Below are 23,643 nucleotides of genomic sequence, written 5' to 3' on the forward strand. Positions count from 1 at the left end.
CGTCACTCAAAGTCATATGGAAAACTTATTTATACTTTTAAAATGCATTTTTTAGTCATTTTTGGAGCTTGACAGCCCCAGTTCTCATTCACTTTCATTATATGGAAAAGAGCAGACAAGATACTCTTCAAAAATTCACCTTTTGTGTTCCATGGAAAAAAGAAAGTCATACGGTTTTGGAATAAGTAAATAATGACAGAATTTTCATTTTTGGGTGAAAATTTTCAATAATGGTGGAAGTTCATACTTTAATGTTTCTTCTAATAGCAGATGCATTAACAGATGTTTGAGGAGCAGCTCATGAGGGGTTGGTTTGGCACGTATTTGTGTGGACTGTCAGTTCATTAGCGGTGGGGAGAGGAAGGAAGGGGAACCCTGTGGATTCAGGCCGGAGCTGCTTCAACTTTCACGGTCTCCACCTGACAATTATCTCTCAGGATCAAGTCATTTAAGAACCCTAAGAGTCTTGTTAAAGACACTTCATGTTAATGAGATAGAGCCCAAGCTTTCCCTCTGCAGCTGTTGGAGTAAAACTTCTGGTTTTTACTTTATAAACTTCACATGCACTCCAAAGGAGCATTTAGGCTTTTTGGCTTAAAAATCAAGAGATTCGGATACAGATTGCAGAATAGATCTTCTATACGCAAACATTTTTGGAGATTTTTTGTGTGTATTGCAAGAAGTACTTAAATTGTCACTAAGCAATTACTTGATTCCTAAGAAATCATGCAACAAGTTTTATGTAGTGATTTATCCAAAATTAATTATTCTCATAGAGAATAATGCAACTGTGATAATGAAGAGTATAAGCAAATAAACTCTGAGCTAACGGCAACTATGAAAAGAGAACTGTTTGACGACAGAAAACTTTATAGTCGCAAAATGAAAGGAACAATATTTTGATGTTTTCTCTCTTCGTCCACAATTATTTCTTTAATAAGTATTACTATCTGTAATAATAATGTCTATAAAACCCTAAAAAATAAAAAAAGATACAAGTTTATTATGATTATCTGAGAAATCCATGTATAGTATAAATTAATATATACAGTATATATACACCGATCAGCCCAAACGTTAAAACCTCCTGCCTAATATTGTGTAGGTCCCCCTCATGCCGCCAAAACAGCGCCAACCCGCATCTCAGAATAGCATTCAGAGATGATATTCTTCTCACCACAATTGTACAGAGCGGTTATCTGAGTTACCGTAGACTTTGTCAGTTCAATCCAGTCTGGCCATTCTCTGTTGACCTCTCTCATCAAAAAGATGAGCCGATATTATCCTTTCACAGATATATTGGTATCAGCGTATATGTTTTCTGACATGCGCAGATATGAAAACTTTTTTTCAGAACATATAATGCAGAAAACAATGCTTGGGGTGATTTACAATTGGTGTCATAATGTAGTTTGTCCAGCAGAGCGCACTCAGACTCCATTGTTTACAGAGCTGACTCTGAGCTGCTGGTGGTTCTTCAAATAGGGCGTTGAGCGGTGCAGAGTTAAGCGGTGTCTTCACGGTAAGTTGCTAACTAATTTGTGAAATACATACTGGAAAGTTAATAAACAATGACCCCATCATTTTCCCTTTTCAATATAACTAATATAATGTTAACTCTGTCCCTGACAACCATGTCACTCATGTTTGTCACATCTGTTTGCTGTTCGCCAGCTATAGTTTGTCAGTGCAGTCAGTAATGTAGCAGATTGAAAGGTAAACATCAGAGCATCTTTTTGCAGCTCAGCAGACAACGGTGCGGTGGTGGATTGTGTCTGTTGAGTGTTGATTTCACGCTATGTTGTTACCTAGTTGGTAAGATGCTGGAAAGTAAATAAAGTCCATCTTTTACTCTCCATGACGACGAGGTTATAGCCAACTAGCTAACCATGTAGCTATTTTCATACCTTGTCAGCTGAGTGGCAGCTAATGTGTAAACATGTATTCACCAAACTGTTTTGTTCAGGATTCACTGTTTGGTACTCCCTTCAACCGAACGAATTCCAGTCGTTGCATTTACAAAATGTAATATTTAAAAGTCTGGTTTTCCACCGTTGAAAGTTTCCCCTGAACTTGTATAGCAGAATACGGTGTAACACCACTGCCACTGTTTATCTCTTGACTCGGCAGGTGTAAATGCCGAGAAGCTGTGCTTCTTGTTTTACAACCTGCCAATAACTGACTGGCAGTATTAAAACAGTCAGCATTTGACTGATACTAAACAGTACTGATGTTATTTAGCTATTTATGTTATTTTTATGTATTCTTTATTTAAATGGTCATTAACTGACTGATACTGAACATACAGTACTGATGTTTATTTAACTATTTATTGTATTTTTATTTATTCTTTATTTTCTCAGTGTTCATTTCAAAAATTTGTTGACAATGTATAATAATAATGTCAAATATTCTTTGATAAAAATATTTAAGAAAGCAGCCTTCTAAGTACCTTTGAATAGTCATATCGGTGCACAGTCCACATAGAAAAGGTCTGTTTTCATTCCAGCTCAATAATTAACTCTATCAGCCACCATATCGGTAATCTGTGAATTTTCCCCCTCTAAAATCGTATCGATATCAAAAAATCCCATATCGGTCGGGCTCTAATTATCATAGTTTTAAACATGTAATAATTTGTATTTTTATAATGGATTTTCATAGTTTAATATTGAAAATCTGATGTAACCAACTGGCTGCTACTGTGCCAACACGCACTGATGGACCAGAAATAAACCTCACTGAATTATTTCAGCAAGGTAGAAGAGTGTGTAATTCTGCAGGATTTTAGGAGCAGTGAGATTTAGGAGGTGCTAAACAAAGTACAGTTGGGTACAAATCAAAAGTTCAGAGAGTGAGAGAGTTTAAATAAAAGAGAAGAACGAGAGAGCTGAGAGATGGTTTTCTTGCTGAATTGTAGGAATGGAGTTTTCTTTACCTTTGCCTCCAGTGCCTTGTCCTCCTGGTTTATTGTAGAGGTAGATATCATGATCAGGCAGCTCACTGCTTAAATGAAAGTAATGCTGTAGAGAGAGAAACAAAGACAACGGTTTACTGATTGTAGAATAAAAGGCCTGGTACTAAGAAAAAAATGGTTATTTAATATCTTCATAATCATTAGTCTATAAAATTTGAAGTATTTGGGTACTGGTCATAATTACTATTCTTTATTTTTTTTTGTTATTGGTTTAATAGATTATATTCGACTTTAATTTTTCCAATTCAAACAGTAACGTTTTATTTACTTTACATTAAAGGGATCATATCATGCTATTTTAAAACTTATTTTTGCACAAAATGTCACCATAATATAGTTTCTCACAACCACTTTCCACAATATTTAGCTGTTTTTGCATTTAAAGAGCCCATATTATGCTCATTTACGGATTCATAATTTTATTTTGGGGGTCTACTAGAATAGGTCTGCTCTGATTGGTCAGCTGGCCCAGTCTGTTGTGATTGGTCAACCACAATCACAATCATTTAGAGCATGTGTCGGAAATGTAACGCCCCTTACCATAACCGAGTTTCAGCTCCCAAGGCTTCCTGAGCAATGCATTCCTGAGGTGGGCATTATGCAAATGTGTTACATAGTGACGTAGCTACTGTATGTCACGGGAGAAATGGCTGGACTGCAAACCAGGCGTTTCAGGCAGTTCAGAAGCAGTTTTTTCTGTGGGAGAGAGTAACTCCCTTTTGCGCGGACTTTGTGCTTTGTAACTTTGCAGACCTTTTACATGCACAAACAGATATATTACACACTAAAAGAAAGATAAAATCCCAAAAAGCATAATAGCGCCTCTTTAAGAAACACCCTGTTAGCCTGTGAAATGAAAAGGAGCACTTTGTCATTGAGTTCAATATCATTTTTTAACTTTTTAACATCCTCCAATAAGCATCTCTTTGCACAGTCTGAATCACGTTGTGACAGGTCATGTTTGGATAAATAAATGTATCTGACGTCATAACGTTGTGGACATTCAGAATGAGACATTTCTGCAGTCTTGTTTCAATAAATGCTCTTTAAAGATGCACTAAGTAACTTTTGTCTTTGTGTCATCTTAGGCTTACACTGACACCTAGCGGTTTGGATGCAGCATCATTTAAAATCACTAGTTTTCAGTTTCAGATGTCATTGTAGAAATGTAGTATTCACAGTCAGCCATGATTACTTTAATCAATGAGTGAAAGTGTCAAATAACAGGACGGTTACTGAGATTAAGCGAGAAGTATTCGGCTGGTCATGTGATTCTATCATGGCAGCCCCCATGTGCGGACCCTCTCCATGTAGAATAAAACAGCTTTTATAAGATTACTGATATAACTGGAGTCTTCATTTTAATGCGAGTGCTCATGATTTCATACATCTATTGCAAAATTACAATTCATGTATTTAGAAGTTAAACTTTTTTAATGAGGAAAAAACTAATGAGTGCAGCTTTAAGGACTGGAAAGGAAATTTTGAGTTCTGAACAGTACAATGAACTTTCTTTTTTCAAAATATCTCAACAGTAAAATCCTTCAAAATGTCTGATTTCAAGTGAAGCATGCGGTTTTAATATGAATGGTATTTTTTGCTTAAACCATGCAAAACGTAATATGTACACTGTAAACCCTAATGCTCAAAATAATTAATTGTTCTGAGTAGGGAAAAAAGAAATCATACAAATTAGTTCAAATAGGGGATTTCTCTTTCCCAGCATGCTTTGCATGGCACACGATAGAGAGAGTAAATGTTAAAATATGTTGGTAACACTTTATTTCACATTGTCCTTGTTATACATATTACATGTAATGAATATAGTAATAACAATCAATTATGCATAATTACAAGCAACTAACCCTAAACCTATACTAAGTACATGTTGTTAATTAACATTACTCAGTACTTAAATGTGTAATTACACTGTAACAAGCACACTGTAAAATAAAATATAACTGAAGTGTTACATAATGTGTCTTTGTGCAAGATTAATTTAATGGGGGATATTTGTTAATGTTGAATGTTTTGTTGAGGACAGGTATAATTTAAGATTGTTCTACAGCATATTTTTTTACTCATTGAGCAATTGCTATCCTAATCAAATCATAGTGTTTCTAATTAGCAAGCATTCAGCATGCTAGCATTTACTGTCCTAGCTAGCTTGGTTCTCTCTACTTGAAGTAATGAGCTTACATGGTAATTTCAAGTTCAGCCAAAGAGTAAAATGTAAAGTGAAGTGCCATTGAAATGTATGAATTAGCATCCTCGATATTTCAAGTCAGGAGTAATTAACATGCATATATAATACAAAATCAAAATCTGAAAGTTTTATTAACTTACAATTGGGAGTTTATTAAATAAAATAATGATCTAATTGATTGCCTCAAATGTTTTGAGTTCTGCTAACTTAAGGTTTATCATACCATCATACTAGGAATGCACCAATATGAAGATTTTTGGCCGATACCGATTTTAACAAAAACCTATATGCCGATAACGATACCGATATTTTGCAACTTACCTTATTTTGTCATCAGATCAGTTTTACTTGCTTAAATGTACAAAGAGGATACAAAAAGATACAAAAAATTTACTAAATATGATAACATGATGATTGTTATGAAAAAAAGTCTATTTTGTACTTGCACTTCTGGTTTTGCACTTTAAAACGCAACCTTTTAAGGTTTAGTAATTGCACAAAAACATATTGCGATTTCAATCTTAATTCAATCAATCATGCAGCATTAATGGATATACCGATATCTCAGAAGTCAAAATCTGCAGGGGAGCCTGGGTAGCTCAGTGGTAAAATACACTGGCTACCACCCCTGGAGTTTGCTAGCCCACTAGTTCGAATCCCAGGGCATGCTGAGTGACTCCAGCCAGGTATCCTAAGCAACCAAATTGTCCCGGATGCTAGGGAGGGTAGAGTCACATGGGGTAACCTCCTCGTGGTCACTATAATGTGGTTCATTCTCGGTGGGGCGCGTGGTGAGTTGAGCGTGGTTGCCGCGGTGGATGGCGTGAAGCCTCCACATGCATTATGTCTCCGTGGCAACGCGCTCAACAAGCCACATGATAAGATGCGTGGGTTGACGGTCTCAATCGCGGAGGCAACTGGGATTCATCCTCCGCCACCCAGACTGAGGCGAATCACTACGCAACCACAAGGACATAAAAGCACATTGGGAAATGGGCATTCCAAAAAAAAACGTCAAAATCTGCTGGTTTCATTTTCACAACTGTCACATTTATGTTTTTTTCCACATTAACGTGAGAACGAGAAAGAATTAAATATGACAAGTTCTTAGGAGTGCCAACCCTTCTACATATTGTGGTGATTATTATTTCTGGATTGTGCATTTGAATTCACAGAGTTTTTACAAAGTGTTACTAATTAATTATAAATAAATTATCGGTATACATATTAGTGTTTTCTTGTTTATAACAGATATTCCAATGGTTTTAATTTGGTATATAATAATATAATAATTGGCCGATAAGTATCGACAGCTGATACATCGGTGCATCCCATATCATACTGATACTGGCCTAAGCAAAAAATAATTATTGTGCTTCCCTGATTTAAAGGGAAACATCTCTATGAATCACATGCAGCAGGGACGTGTCGACCTAAATCCTGCTTGCACTCAGGTGGGACGGTACCTTAAAGTGGTGCTCGCTGTTACTGTCGGTGTATTTGGGGATGTGGAGGAAGATGAGGAGGTTCTGACGGAGGTAGTGAGCTACAGCTTGAATCCACGGCACACAGTACTGAGGCAGACAAAACTCCATCACTTCTGTAGCCGGAGAATCAGGAGGCTGAATGAACTGAAAGACAGACAAAATATTGTGTAATAAAGTTATACCAGACTTGCTGAGACTATCCAATCCAATCACAATTGTAGAAAAAAAAAAGCTTAGGCATAGTGAGGGCCCAAAAAAATGGAGGATAAGAGAGAGAGAGAGAAAAAGAGAGGTATAGAAAGAGCAGAGTTTCACCTCCACATCAGCAGGTGTCAGTTTACAGTTCCTGACCAGCATGACAGTGATGATGTCCAGTGTAGCCTCATCCAAACGCTTCCTCAGGACCTTCACTAACTCATCTGTGATCTCTGGACCTGTCAATAACAGAACACGCGGACAAACACATATCCTTTATTTATAATTCCATATTACGTCTTAATTGCACTTAAACGGCTCTCTAATACCAAGATACCTCAGAGTTTGGCATGCTAATATTGGCTATTTAATTGTATAATTAAGCCTCCCAGACAGATGTGTTGAACTCCCTATGTGCTGCATGTTGAACCCTGATACTTCAATATGAATTACAAAAAGAACTGAAAATGAAAACAAGACAACTGAAAACAGTAACAGCACAGCAGAAGAAGTGCAACAGTGCCCCCTCCCAGCTGTTGGTGGTATTGCATGTCAAAATGAGGCATTGGAGGACATTAAATGAATGCTCCACGTCCAAGTTAATCTCAGCATCTGTCGATTACCACTGAAAATAAAATTGACGTCCCTCAGTTTGAAAAAACAAGCAAAAATTATGTTTTTATGCATGTTTTAATGCACTTACTTAAAATGGTAGTCTATGGGGCAAGTGTTCAAGAGGGTTTTAAAAGCAGAATTCGAAGCTTGTATTTTTGTTAAAGCACTTATATTAATTGAGCTGTGAAGTTGTCTAAATTGTCCTAGCGGTGGGACTACTTTTCTAGGTGAATGCACTTTCATGACAGGAGTTAAAAAACTGGTATAACTTTACACAGACTAAGCGATTTTATCACACTAGTCTCAAGTCTTAAGGCTATACTCTCAAAAAAAGTTTGTATTTTAACATTTATCCCGGTGCAATGCCTTGCCCCATAGACTTCAATTGTAAGTGCTTAACTGTAAACACCATTTTTATTTGTTTTTGTAACTGAAAGACTAGTCAAAGGTATTGTCAGTGGAAATTAACAGCATGCTGTCTACAGATCTTAATATGTATTTAATTCAGGATATTTTCTGTTGCGTAACTCCCGTAAATAATCAAACTCATAGAACGAGATTAAATGCTCAAAAGAGGAGAGACAACTGTATTTAGCTGCAGTGTGAACATGGCCTATATGACACAGTTTTTCTGTCTCTTTCTCTCACCTGCACTCCCCACTCCGTGTACCAGCAGTAAAATGTGTTTGTCCACCAGTCCAACAGGCCTTGAGCCTTCCAGAGATGAGCGTGAACCCTGTAAACACAAGATACATTCATGTAATGTGTTACAAACACACATACACACTCAGATACAACACAACACACATCACAGTGGGCACTTTGGAGCTCTTTCTACGACCTGTTTTTCAGTCTATAAACTCATAATTCCTCACATCTTTTATATCTGCAACTCATCTCATGGCTTATAAACGGCATAAACACAAGGACAGGTCAGGTAAATCAGTCACTCTGGATGGGGACTAGAGCACTAATGGCTCCTGAGGGCTCCAGCTTCCTGAAGAGCAATGAGAAGTGACAGTATGTGAATGTTACCATGAGGTCCTCAGAGCCCAGTGGTTCCTGACTGCGTGCCAGACCTACAGAGCGAGACACGTGCATGTTTCCGTCCAGATCACTGTACTTCCCTGTCTGAGATGTCTCAGAGAGTCTGGCGAGATGGACAGAGGAGGCCAAAATCATGACAAGTATCTACAAACACATTCTAGAGAATGTTTGCAGTAAAAGAAGAGAATAGATAAAGAAAGAGACTTAGAAAGAGAAAGATACTAAACAAAAATGGAGAGGTTGGAGACTAAATCGAGTAAGTTTTTAGTCGATATTTTGTCAAATAATTGTTCACTTGATTTGAGCAATTTTGTGTATTTTCTAATGTACATGTAGTACAACATACAGTACATATATGGCACTAGCAATGCCAAGGATTGCTTCCCAGGCAATGCACATTATAAATGTTTACCTTGAATGCAGTTACTCTTACTTTGGATACTTTTACTTTTTCTTTCTACTGTTAGTTATTTTCACTTTGTTCCTTTCGACAGTTACTGTTCCTTTCGACAGTTACTGTTACTTTGAACTGTTACGGTTAATTTTACTTAGCATTTTGGGTAATGTTACTTTATCTTTTTTCCTGTTACTGTAATTTTTACTTTCTAATGTTACTTTATGCTGTTATTGTTACTTTTACCTTTGACTGTTACTGCTACATTTACTTTTGACTGTTACTGTTACTTTCATTTTGTACTGTTACTGCTACTTCTACTTTCGGCTGTTACTTTTAACTGTTACTGTTGCTTTGAACTGTTACCTTTAATTTCTACTGTTACTGCAACTTTGGAAAAGTGTTTTCCAAATGAATACATCTAAATGTACAGTATATACATTTACTACACATCTCTCTTGAATTAGTAATTCTGATTGTTCAATCGCATCATTCTGTGGTAAAATATTTTGTAAAATGACCACTATAATGTCATATTGACCTTTGCCCCAGGCAATCGATTTCAAACATAGATGTGCAAGTTTCAAGTCTCTCGTATCACTCCAAGCTCTCTTTTATCTCACATATAATTTGAACTAAAATCAAGATTTCATGTCCATTTATTTATAGTGGAATGATGAACAGTCAGTGAAAAATTAATGCATAATAAACTCCTTACAGTAATACATGACCACCCATCAGGGTTCATTCTATGATAATGACCGACCAACTATATTGTTGGCTATATTATTGCTTACATATAGCCATTATATTGGCTGTCAGTCCATAATGCCTTTCACATTTCTGCATCAGCCATAGAAAAACCTTGCCATTCAACCACTAATATGGAGATATGGAGGTTCTTACTTACCGGAGGTAGAACACAGATTTGGTGGTGCGCTCCTGATACACAAACATGTTTTTACGGTTAACCACACAAAAGGCATTTAGAACTGAACGCAGAGCCTGGATAGCTGAAAGAATCAGAGAGCAGAAATTACATTTGGGAAATAACAAAATGTGTACACTTATTAGGTATGGAAATGTGTTTCCAGATTGGTCTTCTGTGGTGTCACTCACCCCGGGACACGCCCATATTGGGTCCCATTTTGAGGCGCGGGTGAATATAAATAATGGTGTTCCAAACCACGTCACAGGCAAAGTACCCTGGTATGAACTGCATAGTGGCAGCGAGGTAGTCCCGCGGCTGATAGCTCTCATCGGCGTTGTAGTCTGTGGTGGAAAAAAGGTACAATTATGAGGATAAGGGTTTAATTTTAACAGCATCATAACAAAAGGGAGATTAGTAGGATTAGCTGAACTCAACAGGCACCTTAAGTTGTACAATGCAACTGGAGCATTTGAAATAACGGATCTAATTCATTTGCACAGTCTGAGGCAGAACAATCGGCAATATTAGGAGCAGTTATTCGCACTAAAATGCAGCTATAAAAATATGAGTGAATGAGTTGAGTGTTCAGACTGCTGCCAAATGTCTCATAACTAACGAACGCAAAATCGCATTCCCTTACTCTTCTGTGTATATGGTCCTGGCATGGGGGTGGCTCTGTTGATGGCTACTTTACCGTCAGAGTTGGTCATCCTGGGCCTGTAGAGCGACTCGTGTTTCCAGATGTCTTCTTCACTCTCGGCCACCAGGAGAGAGTGACATACGTGACTGTCATGCAGGTCCTGCAGTAGGAGTCGCTGTGGAGAAAGAGAGGATAAAAAAAACAACAAAGTGGAAAACACTCCAAATTTTTCTTAAATCAGCATCTCAACATGTATGGCAGCCATTCCATTCCAGTGTCTGTTGAATTCCAACACAAGCACACCTTATTCTACTTAATAAGGTACTGATTAGGTGATCACCTGAACCAAATCTTATTTAATGAGGAAAAGCCACTATAAAAACCACTGCTGTGGTCATCACTATTCTCTTGTAATATGACCAGCTGGATGGCAAAACAGTGCTAGTAGTACCTCAAAAGTAATTGGAATCAAAAAATAACTATTGACCATGCCAAAAGAGTTGACAAAAGTTTTCAGTGAGGAAAAGAAGGGTTCAATTCTGGCCTTACTGACAGAGGGATACAGTGAGCGTCAGGTTGCTTCAATCCTTAAAATTTCAAAGACGGAAGTTCATATGAACATGGTCAAGCAGCAGACATTTTGGGCAACAAAGCTACAGATCGGGAGAGGGCAAAAACGACTCTTCATTGACCAGGATGACCACCAACTCATTTGAATGTCACTCAGCAACCATAGGATGACATCAAGTGACCTACAAAAAGAATGGCATACGGCAGCTGGGGTGAAGTGCACGGAGAGGACGGTTTGAAACAGGCTCCTGGGGCAGGTCTGAAGTCATGCAAAGAAGCCCTTCATCAATGAGAAGCAAAGAACAGCCAGGCTGAGGTTTGCAAAAGACCATAAGGATTGGACTGTAGAGGACTGGAGTAAAGTCATCTTCTCTGATGAGACCAATTTTCAGCTTTGCCCAACACCTGGTCGTCTCATGGTTAGACGGAGACCTGCAGAGGCCTACAAGCTACAGTGTCTCGCACCCAATGTGAAATTTGGTGGAGGATCAGTGATGATCTGGAGGTGCTTCAGTAAGGCTGGAATTGGGCAGATTCGTCTTTGTGAAGGACGCATGAATCAAGCCACATACAAGGTTATCCTGGATGGATGGCCACAAGCCATCAAACAAATTTTTGCACCAGGAGTGGAATAAAGTCACCCAACATCAATGTGAAAGACTGGTAGAGAGCATGCCAAGATGCATGAATGCTGTGATTGAAAATCAGGGTTACTCCACCAAACATTGATTTCTGAACTCTTCCTAAGTTAAAATATTAGGTTTGTGTTGTTTAAAAATGAATATGAACATTATTCGGGTCTAAAAACACTGCATCTTTTTTGTTATTTTGACCAGTTGTCATTTTCTGCAAATAAATGCTCTAAAAATAAAGAGCCAAGAGAAATTATATGACATAACCAAACGATTTGTTATTTTAATATTTATTTATAAACGAACAGATATGTGCCAAATTGCTGTTTAGTTTAGTTTTGCACTATTGTTGAATGTTTTTTTAAATTAGACGCTAATTCCATGATGGCTGTTTTTTTTTTTGAAAACAGTTATTATGAACAAATGTTTATCGTTCAGTTAAATTGAATGTGTCATAAATTAGCCTGTATCGCATTATTATGCATAGTCCATTGCGTTTACATCGAACACCGAAATGAGAAGACCGGATTTTTTCCCATTTGTCCGGCAAACTTTTAATTCCCGGACATGTTGGCGGGCACCAAAATTTCTTAGCGGAAACTAATATGTATATATATATATATATATATATATATATATATATATATATATATATATATATATATACGCTTGAGCATTTTGAGCTCTTCAATAGAAGGGTAAAGGGGTCACAATACGGAACACAAAGCCTTTAATACGGGATGTTTCGGAATCCTAGATTTCCCTGCCCCAAACGTCACTTAAAGCGATCTGTGGTTGGTCATTTTACAAGTCAGTCTCTTTCTGACTAAGACCCCGTTTCCACCTGGTATTAAGATGCCTTTCGGGTGATCCGATCACGTGGTCAGCACTAAATACATGTCTAAACGGGGTCTAAAACTTTTTGTGATCGGATCGCAAAAACCACATACGAATGTCGTCAAAAACGCACGTGTCCACATCGCATTTGAGGTGTAAACGCTAATCCGTCCTGAATGCATCCCAGAAGCAGTGAAGCGCCACCCCTCACCTATCAATCAACTGCTGCGCTAAAACAAGAGTTTAAAGTTTGCCGGTTATGAGTGACTTTAAAAGGAAACAACCGTCCGATCAGACAGTTTAAAAAAGTGGATACATGCACAATCACGAGAGCTTCACGGATCTTCTTCAGTGTGTCTGATATCAAAACTGACGAGAAGCTCAAACACCTAAAGCTCCTTTAATAGAGGTAATTCAGTAAAATAATGGATAATTCTGCTTGGCATGTTGCGTTTGTGCTTAGATTAAATTTCAACCACATCTGGGAGAAACAGCGTGCCATTTTTGTCATGCTTTCTTTGTCTTTTTGACTTTGTTGCGTTTTATTATCATGCAGTAACACACTGACAGAGTGATTGATGTATGTCGTCATGAAACAAGAGACCCTCCCCTCCAAATCCAAACACAAGTTGTCACAGGAGACGCATTTAAGTCACCAGGTGTAAACAGCCATGTGTCTCACCAGACCACGTGATCGGATCACCCGAGATGCATCATAATACCAGGTGGAAACGGGGTCGAAGTGGGCGGTTCTATGCCAGAATGAGCTGCAAAGTGGACCAGACTTCATTCTGATGGTCAAAAGCTGCAAGACTAGACTGTTCTTTACCTGGTTAACTATTCTGCACATTTCTCCGATCCTCCTCACGACCAGCTGATGGAGACGTAAATACTCTGGGATCTCCTCCTCGTCCTCTTCTTTCTCTCTACTGAAGCTTCTGCCAACACAAGACGAACAACATTCAAGATTCACAAGATGCAAACAGTTAAAAAGCATTTTAATAGTCTCAGCTGCAAAATGGAATTATGTTTGCATGTCTGGGGAAATTAGTTTGCAATTAAAGCTTTACAAAACAGAATTGCTGTGGTTTTGTTTGCTTTGTAGTTTTAGAACTCATTATAAGCATAAACTTACAAGGGGAAAAAAACTCACATTTTTGCCTTCACTTTAAAAATCACTATGCTGCTTGCATATATAAATGTAAATACTTACAAAATCTATTGCTAAGAGAGTTCACCCAAAAATTTTAATACGGTCATAATGTGTGTTCAAGCGAAAACTTGCGTTGGTTAGTGCTTAAAACAATGCACATTCTTGTGTGAACATGCAAGTTACTGTAAACGAGCTTCTCTCATAGCGCTCATTAACACGCAAAGAATGATCAAAATTTTCAATGTAAAATAAAATACATTTCAAAGTTGTTATCGTATGCCTTCAGAAGACTTGGAGTATGTGTCGCATGGACTACTTTTCTGACACATTTGCGTTCTTTTTCAAGCTAAAAAGCAAATCACTATTCACTACCATTGTATTGAAATGACTGGCCGGGATATTCATGTGTGAAAAAATAATGAGCAAATACAACAGTGATGCTAGCCTTAGCAGACCACTCCGCTTTGATTTGCTCACATAAGAAAGTATCAAAACTTACACTGTTATTCAAATCGTAATATCTTACACAAAAAGTAACTTTATCCTGTTTTAAGGATGCTTTGACAATTTTACGGTAAAAGAAGAACACAATACGGAGTAAGAAAATAATTTTTTTATAGTGCAACTGTTCTATTTTCTATTTTTACTTGAATTTGGCAAATTTCTGAATATTAATTTTAGACCCGCGTACTGGATTTGAGCGCATTTATGCAGCAATACCTGGCATGCGAAAAGATCTCCACTCTGTCTTGATGAATCCTGATGATGAGCCAGAAATCAGGCATGAGGGGTGTCAGTCTTTCCTGCTCATTCATTGTGGGTCCTTCACATTCAGAATCACTGCTGCCTCCGTCATAACCTGAACACACACACAGACGCACATAAGGGAGATGGTGTGATGTGGATTTTGATGCATATGTGATCGTGAACAGACTGTGTGATGTGTGTTCTCTTACCCAGCATGTCTGAGTCCAGGCTGCCCTGACTGGAGACGACACTCTGAACTCGACTGGGCCACAGTTTGCCACTGCCTGAAAGCAAGAGAAATCAGAGAGGCTTCATTACTGTATGGCAACAAAAGTAGAAATCCTTCAGTGTCCAAATGCCAAGAACTCTAACTAGGTGTTTAAAGGTGAAGTGTGTAATATTTTTAATGTTAAAGGGATAGTTCACCCAAAAATTACAATTCAGTCAGTTTACTCACCAGTCAGTGTTGTTATAACCCTATATGACTTTCTTTCTTTTTCATAACACAAAGGGAGAAATTGTGAAAAAATGCTGTGCTCAGTGATGTCATACAGTGGCAGTTTATGATGAACACCTCTTCAAGCTTTAAAATAATGCAAAAGTATAATTCAGAATATATATATATATATATATATATATACACACACACACACACACACACACACACACACACTATGAAAAGCTCTTTGAGTGCCTAGAAAAGCGCTATATAAATGTAAGGAATTATTAGAAGTGAATAGAATTGATGCATTTCTATGCCCAGCCTTATGTTTGTGAACGTTTTTGGACAGGTGCCAGTTCACAGTGGATGGAGTTACCCACGCGATGCCAAAAATAGAAAACAAGCGATCGACAGAATGTACTGTCGCTCGTCACAGCTGGTTAGGACAAAAACTCTGATTATCAGATCAGATCATTTATCCTGTCCCTTTTATCCTGTCCCTATCTCTAAAAAATTGACCTTTTTGTCAATCAGATGGTCTCTCCCTATATAATTGGCTGTTTCTTGGCTAGAATAAGCTGCAAAGACTCTACTTTGATAATTAAAGTTCAGTTATTTGAAGCAACACCACTCCATGTTCTTCTTGAGACACTCACTGTGTGGGGTGGACTGCATGGATTCAGCCAGACTGGCAGCGGAGGGTGTTTTAGAAGGTGTCGTGTGATCAGACGAATGCTCCGTGCTGCTGCCCGTCTGCAGGTGAGAAGTGCTGCTCACTGCGCTCTGAGATCGAGTCTCCTCTACGTCAGCCTGTCTTATCTGACTGGGGTCAGAGGTCTCCGAGAGAGATTCACTGGAGGAGTCAGCCGCTGTGGGTCGTCGGTCCATGCCATCGCTGTCCTTTTGCGCATCTCGCTCACCATGCTCAACCTGTGACAGGACAACGATAGATGAATCATACACCAGCTAAAGAGACAGATAACAAAAAGACAATATTACACTAGTAAAATAAAGTTAGTCAAGACAGAAAGACGAAATGTATGAATGTAAATGTATTTTTCTCAATAACAACCATTCATTCTGGAATTAAGTCATATCAGACTGGTCATCCGGGTATTGCGAGTCACCCTTCCTGCTTCTCGTATTACCATGCGATCCCTACAAGTAAGCTAATACATTTTTTTAACTCAAATCAATATTTCATGTCCATTTATTTATTTGACAAGTAGTCTTGTAATAAGCTGGATAATGAGCAGATGATCATTTTGCAATATAACCACCAACAGAACTCAGACGCAAACCGGACGTGGAATTTAGCGGCTTCTAGAGACTCATTTAATAACACAATTTCAACGCAAAACAATATTTAAAATCCATTTATTTTGTAGGTAGCCGTGTATTATGCGGGATAATTTAGTCACCTGGTCATTATCACAAAATAAACCCCGATCACCCTGTCGGGGTTTATTTTAAGATAACGACTGGCTGACTGTACATTATCCAAAACTTAACTTCTTGCTTATAGAACTGAAAAGCAATATCACACTTGCAATAATGCCCAATCACAGCCATGCTAATATTCAGTTCATCAGCCACATACATAGATAAACATTACGTTTTTGGTCATTAAAATTAGTAAAAAAAAAAGTTTGATAAACTTAATATTAAATCAACAGATTATGTCAAAATGATGAGATTGTTGTATACTTTTGATCCAGGGTTCCCACCCTTTTTGACCAGTGCATTTCTGTGACCTTTCCAGGCATTTGTGATTACAGATTTTTACAAATTATTTTGATTTAGACCAGTTTGTTAATGATCATTTGGATAATAACAATTTTAGACTAATTTGGGAACCATTTTCATTTTCAATTAATACACTGAAAAGAACGAGTCACTGACAAATCGGACATCACAATGGCTTGAGAGTAGGACTACAACTAACAATTATTTCGATAATCGAATAATCTAACGATTATTAGAACAATTATTAGATTATTATGCAACAATTAATCATCATCTCTTAACCGATAATTCACCTTTTGCCTCGAGATAAGACATATTAAATATGTGCTTACTAAAAATAAAAAATAAAAAAAAGAGGATGAAAGTGTCTTTTAAAAATAGATGACCTTAAGGACCTTAAAGGTGCTGTAAGCGATTTTAGCCATTCTGGAATTTCCAAAAACTGACCTGTTGGATTAGCCACGCCCCCTCTTTCCAAAACAGGCCAAAATCAGCATATTAAGGGAGGTACATATATTTAAACTGTGTTTAAATTTAGCTATTTGCTTGTTAATTTGATTTTAGATACTAGTTTATCTAACTTAACTAATCATTCTTACAACAGTAGCCTATAATTATTTAAAACAAGTAATAAGACACTGAAGTGTACCCTGTTTGTGGAAAGTGCCACAATATACAGTAGTATGTCATGTGTTTTTACTATGCTCAAAATGTTGCAATTACTTCAGTGTCTGGCTCCTTTTTCTTTGGTTCGCCATCACCGTCTGGTCCTTTGTCAGATGTGCAGAGGTTTGCTGATACTTTGGAGCCATCATCCACCCCAGGACAGACGTTGGTTTGCTGAGAGGTCGCTCCCGTCCCTGTTGAGCATCCTTCTGTGATGTGAGACAACTGTCTAGCTGCCTGGAGCCTGTGAGACTGCTGCCGACTCAGCGACACATAGTGGAAGTTGTCTTGCTCGGCATTGAGCAGGTAACCAGGGAACGATAACGTCCTGAACTCCTGGAGTGAGGAAACAGTGAGATTATTAAACAGCAGGCGAGAACATAATCTCTTTCATGACCTTCTCTGGGGAGTCTTATCTACAATAATGGAGGTCATCTTAGAGTTCAAACCTCTTGAAACTTTTCCAGTGACTGTTCAGGACCAAACACAAACTGCAGAGGAACGACCTCACAGTGGCACTGTGGGCGGCCGCTGGAACGGCACACATGCTTGGACACTTTCTGTAGGGTGGAGGAGTTGATCACAGAAGAGTGTCGTAGAGCGGAGACAATCTCATCCTCCAACAGCCAACGGATCTGAAATGAGTCACAGATGGAAAAACAATTACGGCAACACACAGCTACACCTCCTAAAATTATGAATGGACTGCACTTTCACTCATATTTCATACAGTATAATGTGTTTACAGAAGATCATCAGTGAGTAATGATTTAAATTCTTCTCTGTTTCTCACACAAAACTACATTGCGGCTTCAGAAAACTTGGAATACAGCCCATGATTGGGAGTGGTATGGACCACATTCACTGCAAAAATATTTTTTCGATATTTTTACTTGAGAAACAGAATGACGCAAGTCTTGTTTTCAGAGAAATCTAACAAAATTTTGTGTTTATGCTTAAAAAAAGAAAAACATTCGGCAGTGGGGTGAGAAAATAATAATAAATATTACTCAATATTTTTGTTTTGTTTTCCAGCACAAATATCTAAACATTTTTAAACAAGATAAATTTACTTGTCAAGCAAAATGACATAAGTTGCCAAGTCTTGTTTTCAGAAAATGTGAACAAAATTTGAGGTTTTTGCTTAAAAGAAGATAAAACTATTTGCGAACAAATCTATTCTCAAAAAGGAAAATCAAGAAATTCAACACTGCAAAAAATAATTGTATTAATCCTTTTTTTCCCTTCTTATTTTCCAGTAAAAATCTGATATTAAGTCCTGTTTCCAGAGAAATCTAACTAAATTTAGTAATGTTTCAAGCTAATAACAAATAAGAATAAAAAAGTAGTTGCCAGTCGGGAAGGGGTGTACTTTATTCAAAAGAAAAAACAAGAGATTAAACATTGCAAAAACATTGCATTTTTGTAATCAGTTTTTTTGTCTTATTTTCCAAGATATATTTACTTGTCAAGCAAAATTACATTTTTAGAAAAACCTAATAAAATTTCTAGAGGTTTTTGCTTAAAATAAGATCAAACTATTTGCCAATGGGTTAAGAAAAATAAACTTGTTTATCCTTTGAATTTATTACCCCATTGCCAATTTTTACTGTTTGTTTGTTTTTAAGTAAACACACCACAACATTTTGTTACATTTGTCTGAAAGCAAGACTAAATATTTTATGTCATTCTGCTTCTCAAGTTATTTTTTCTTGTTTTAAGGATGTTTAGATATTTTTACTGGAATATACAACAAAAATACTCCATAAGAAAATGATTTTTTTTGCAGTGTTGATGGTGCTTTTTGGTCCTTTTGGAAGCTTTTTTATTTTCGGTGCAAGGGAAAATAGATTAGAGAGGATTTTCGCTTTATCTCTAAAGCTGAAATGAGACATTTCTGCAACAGTCCCATCACCACCCACCAGGAAGTGCAAAATTAATCACTGTTTTCAAACAGATTCCAAAAAACTCCATATGTAATTGGCTGTACAGACAGACAGTCCCGCCCCAAACTCACTCCACTGGTTGAGCCAATGCTGCTGTGCCAGACTGGACGGGCTGCTCAAACAAACAGCAATAGTTCTATAGTATCACAGAGCCACAGTGTTACACTTTTAGGTGAAAATAACCTAAAATGGTTTACATACAGATGACTCTGCATATTAAGCTGAGACATGAGAAAGAATTTTAACACTGGAAAAAAAAAAAAAAAAAAAAATGACACATCAACTTTAATGTTTGCACTATAGTTGAAAAGGACTCACCTCATCCATTGTGGCTAAAACAGCAATTTTGTGAGGAACAGGAAGTTTAGACAGCGGATCACCAGACATACTGCAAAAGATGACAAAATGAGACTTAAATCAGGCTGTGTCTGGAAACAGGTGACATCTGTTGACCTCTGACCTCTTACCTTTCCTCACCAATCCCCCGCAGGCCATCTAAATTTCCCATGAGATCTTCATCGGAGCGATAGGACGAGGGCTGTCCGGGGGAGCGATTCAGAGACACGCTGCTCTCAGATGTGTACCTACACACACGGAGGAATTACACACATGATCATCATTCTAGCTGTTGTGTATTTTATATATTGAACAGTTGACTTGTAATTACTGACCGGTTGTGGTGGTAGTCAGGGGCCATGACCTCTATCTCTACAGGTAATGTAAGCACAAAGATATCGAGAGTGACCGATAACTCATTCAGATCCACCGACTGAAGATTCTCTGCATTCTCCAGACAAGTGATGACTTCACCTGCAACAACAAACCATTATCCCTCGATACAAATAATTCTACAACATACACAAAGGGACACTCTTCTTACATACAGTCATACAGGTTTGGAATGACATTTTAAAAAAAAAAAAAAAAAAAAAAAAATTCCTACAGCAGAAATTTGAGTCTTACCCAGACAGGTCGGCAATGTTTGCGTTGGCATGGAGCCATGGCAGCTCTTCATGTTGACCGAGCAGGTGAGGTGCACAAACAGAGGGGGCATCTCCGGCTGCGGACCCTCCGTGTCAAGCAGTGAGTCTCCATCCAGAATGCTGAAAGAATCTTCATCCTGGTTCATCGTGTTGGAGTCTGATGGGGACTCACCATCATTAGCTTCCTGTTCGCCAGTCTCTGCTTTACCATTCCCACATTCCTGATACTCCACTTCCAGATCCGTGTCACTCTCTGTTACGATACAGCAGCCAGACACGTTCTCTATGCACACGGATTAATGATATTGCGTGTTTCAATACACCTTATTATCCGTTTCCTAACACATCTTCAAATTTTGGCAAAACATGTGAACATACAAAGTATTACATTTGAATATACATGAACACAAACGATATTTGAGAGCTACGGTGGAGAGGAAGATTATCAGTGAATAACAACTTAAATTTCAGTCTGTTCCTTCATAAAGGAAGTAGAAGAGCTTGGCCGACTTCAGAATGGCATCCTAATCTTTCAATTTCATTCCAAGCTCAATAGGAAAAACAGGAATATTAATTTTCTTGGCATTTTCCAAAATTAAAGGCTTATAACTAAAAAAAAAACAAAAAAAAAACACAAGGAGGGTCAAGTGTTCGGTATCATTTTAAAGAAAACTTTTGAAATTTTTTAATGATATAAATTATGATAAATTCTGAGACTCTCATTTCACCTGTACGTGAGCCTACATTTCGTGTTGATACGACAAAGCAATAAAAAGTTATAGCATTACAAAAATAATTTATAGGAATGTCCAAAAACATCTCCAAACAAATAAAACATAATTGTACATAAGAACTAATTACACATGCAAATACAACAATGTCTAAAGGTATGCTCTCTCCAAAGCATTTGGGCCTGAGTAACGAGATCTCACTCAGCTCCAATCTGTGTCATTTGAGTAATCATTGAGTCTGTGTCATGTATTATGCACCATCTAGTGGTGGCCATTTGTAATTATAGTGAACGATCCTCTTGGCCCATATTTGGATGACTTTCACCTCTGGTTGCAGCGATCTGAATCCTAATACGATTGGTTTAGCATTCCATGACGCTGAACAATGTACTCCATTTCTGATTAAGTCATTTGTTCCAGGAAATGTGTTTTTAGCCAGATAACACATTATATGCTGTGTGCACATTATGCCTTGTGTGGATTATATAACGATCTATGCATTCGATTATGTTGTGTGTGGGTTTGTTTAGCGATAATCACCTCCTCTAAGTAATGGTATGTGATATTTTATGTTCCGTTTATTTTTCGTGAAGTTATAAGCGAAAACGCAGCATATAAGCTACACCTGTTTACATGTAACATCAATGTCAAAGACTTTTACTCGGGTCTGTGAGTAAAAAAAGGCTGGTTGTTTTCTACTCTTTGAGAGCTTTCCAACTACATATGACACATGGCTATTTGATCAATTTTATGTTTTTACCGATTACAATAATATGTACAGTGCGCATTTTTTTTTAATCATTTTTTTTTGTGTTGGTCAAGACTGTAGTTATTAATATTTAGCTTTTTTCCTCCCCACCCGAGCTTGAAGGGTTAATCTGATTACAAAGTAATTAGTGTAATCTAGTTACCTTTAGTACAAAAGTAATGCACCAAATTACATTTCAAATTCTTGTAATCATGTTACATTTACCAACTTTAAAGGAAGTTCATTACTTTTAAGTATATTCCTTGTATTACACATATTTCTAAAATATTATTATTTGTGTAGAATACATTTAAAACAGTTTTGTTCATATGTCTGTCTGTCTGCGTTTCTGTGAAGGGCGTGCATGCCTGCCCTAACGAGTCATTGTCAGGAAGAAACACGTGGTACTGAATGAATGACTTGGATCGATGAACAACTTTTTCATTGAAGTAATCAGTAAAGTCAGTACACTGGTTACAATTTTAGAGAAGTAATTGGTCATTTGTAATGGATTAGAGAGTATTGAGTAATTTACAGGCTTAAGGGGGCATTCTATATCTAAATTTGCATCAGATGGTTTTGTGGGATTCACCCACGTACTAAATTTAACATGTCTTTTAAATAAATAGCATCTAACCATCTTCTGTTGCCAGTTCAGCTTCAGAAACCTCACACTCTTCACTGGCTCTCCTCTCTCCCTCTCTGTCGGAGTCCTCCTGTAGTAGAGAAGAGAGGAAAAGAGTTATTGAGACTAATCTATAATCCAGACAACTGGAAAGACTCGGAGTCTGTTAATACTATTAAATACTGAATCACATTCTTGAAAAGACAAAAACAAACAAAAAATGCTTCAGATGGGGGGGGGGGGCGGATTTTCCCCCTTTTCTCCCCAATTTGGAATGCCCAATTCCCAATGCGCTCTAAGTCCTCGTGGTGGCGTAGTGACTCGCCTCAATCCGGGTGGCAGAGGACGAATCTCAGTTGCCTCCGTGTCTGAGACCATCAATCCGCGCATCTTATCACGTGGCTTGTTGAGCGCGTTACCGCGGAGACCTAGCGCGTGTGGAGGCTTCACGTTATTCTCCGTGGCATCCACATACAACTCACCACGCGCCCCACCAAGAGTGAACCACATTATAGCGACCACAAGGAGGTTACCCCATGTGACTCTACCCTCCCTAGCAACCGGGCCAATTTGGTTGCTTAGGAGACCTGGCTGGAGTCACTCAGCACACCCTAGATTCGAACTCACGACTCCAGGTGTGGTAGTCAGTGTCTTTACTTGCTTTACCCCCCTCAGATACACCTTGTAAAACGCACCTCTTTTTTGGAAGAAAGAGGACAGTAAAAGAAATAATGTGGGTTTGAAGGTACAGTCTTGAAATACTGGGCACCAATTTCTGTGAACTTGTCCTGTAAAACAAGAGAATTCACATTATTGTTTGAACAACACACATTTCTATTTCCTTCTCATGATTGGGTTGTTGATGTACCTGTATGATTTTGTGTAAGTCTGGGTTCACCTCACACTTCTGCTGGGACTGGAGCAGAGACAGTGGGAATTCTAGGATTTTAGGAGGCTTGGGTTCATGCAGGGCCAAAGGTGAAGTCGGAACAGACAGTTTTCCTCTGGAATCAGTTTCACTCACGTCCTCTAACTCGATACTTTAGGAAAAAAACATATATAGATATATGAAAACAAATATTAACAAAAAAAAACAAAAACAACTTGCTAAAACGTGCAATAATTAAAGGAATAGTTCACCTAAAAATAAAAATTCTATCATTATTTTAAATCCATACTTTCTTTCATGAAAGGAATTTTTTTTAAAGAATAATCATACATCATTTTCCATACAATGACAGTTCATAGTGATTATATTTGTCAAACGATGTGCATTTTAGTGTTTATGGACTGCCCCCATTGACTTCCATTGTAAGTGCCTTACT

At 37.8% G+C, this 23,643-nt stretch overlaps 1 protein-coding gene across 18 annotated transcripts in view; it reads right to left on the minus strand.

The window, feature by feature from the left end:
• LOC127445886 (KICSTOR complex protein SZT2-like) overlaps window positions 1–23,643 on the minus strand; it is a 136,004-nt gene that overhangs the window by 72,938 nt on the left and 39,423 nt on the right. For 13 of the 18 annotated variants that reach the window (XM_051706340.1, XM_051706337.1, XM_051706339.1 and 10 more), the window contains 21 exons: window positions 23,187–23,358; window positions 23,014–23,106; window positions 22,331–22,409; window positions 20,195–20,497; window positions 19,903–20,041; window positions 19,699–19,815; window positions 19,550–19,619; window positions 17,735–17,920; window positions 17,343–17,621; window positions 15,530–15,803; window positions 14,641–14,715; window positions 14,405–14,543; window positions 13,361–13,469; window positions 10,493–10,667; window positions 10,041–10,193; window positions 9,832–9,934; window positions 8,516–8,630; window positions 8,129–8,216; window positions 6,986–7,104; window positions 6,650–6,814; window positions 2,939–3,023 (listed from right to left, as the gene is read on the minus strand). In XM_051706340.1, the coding sequence (XP_051562300.1) occupies window positions 2,939–3,023; window positions 6,650–6,814; window positions 6,986–7,104; window positions 8,129–8,216; window positions 8,516–8,630; window positions 9,832–9,934; window positions 10,041–10,193; window positions 10,493–10,667; window positions 13,361–13,469; window positions 14,405–14,543; window positions 14,641–14,715; window positions 15,530–15,803; window positions 17,343–17,621; window positions 17,735–17,920; window positions 19,550–19,619; window positions 19,699–19,815; window positions 19,903–20,041; window positions 20,195–20,497; window positions 22,331–22,409; window positions 23,014–23,106; window positions 23,187–23,358 (3,038 nt within the window). The remainder of the gene's footprint in view (window positions 1–2,938; window positions 3,024–6,649; window positions 6,815–6,985; window positions 7,105–8,128; window positions 8,217–8,515; window positions 8,631–9,831; window positions 9,935–10,040; window positions 10,194–10,492; window positions 10,668–13,360; window positions 13,470–14,404; window positions 14,544–14,640; window positions 14,716–15,529; window positions 15,804–17,342; window positions 17,622–17,734; window positions 17,921–19,549; window positions 19,620–19,698; window positions 19,816–19,902; window positions 20,042–20,194; window positions 20,498–22,330; window positions 22,410–23,013; window positions 23,107–23,186; window positions 23,359–23,643) is intronic. The other 5 variants (XM_051706353.1, XM_051706352.1, XM_051706351.1 and 2 more) reach the window with 1 other exon arrangement.

Source organism: Myxocyprinus asiaticus, chromosome 9, assembly GCF_019703515.2.
Source record: "Myxocyprinus asiaticus isolate MX2 ecotype Aquarium Trade chromosome 9, UBuf_Myxa_2, whole genome shotgun sequence".
Taxonomy (NCBI): domain Eukaryota; kingdom Metazoa; phylum Chordata; class Actinopteri; order Cypriniformes; family Catostomidae; genus Myxocyprinus; species Myxocyprinus asiaticus.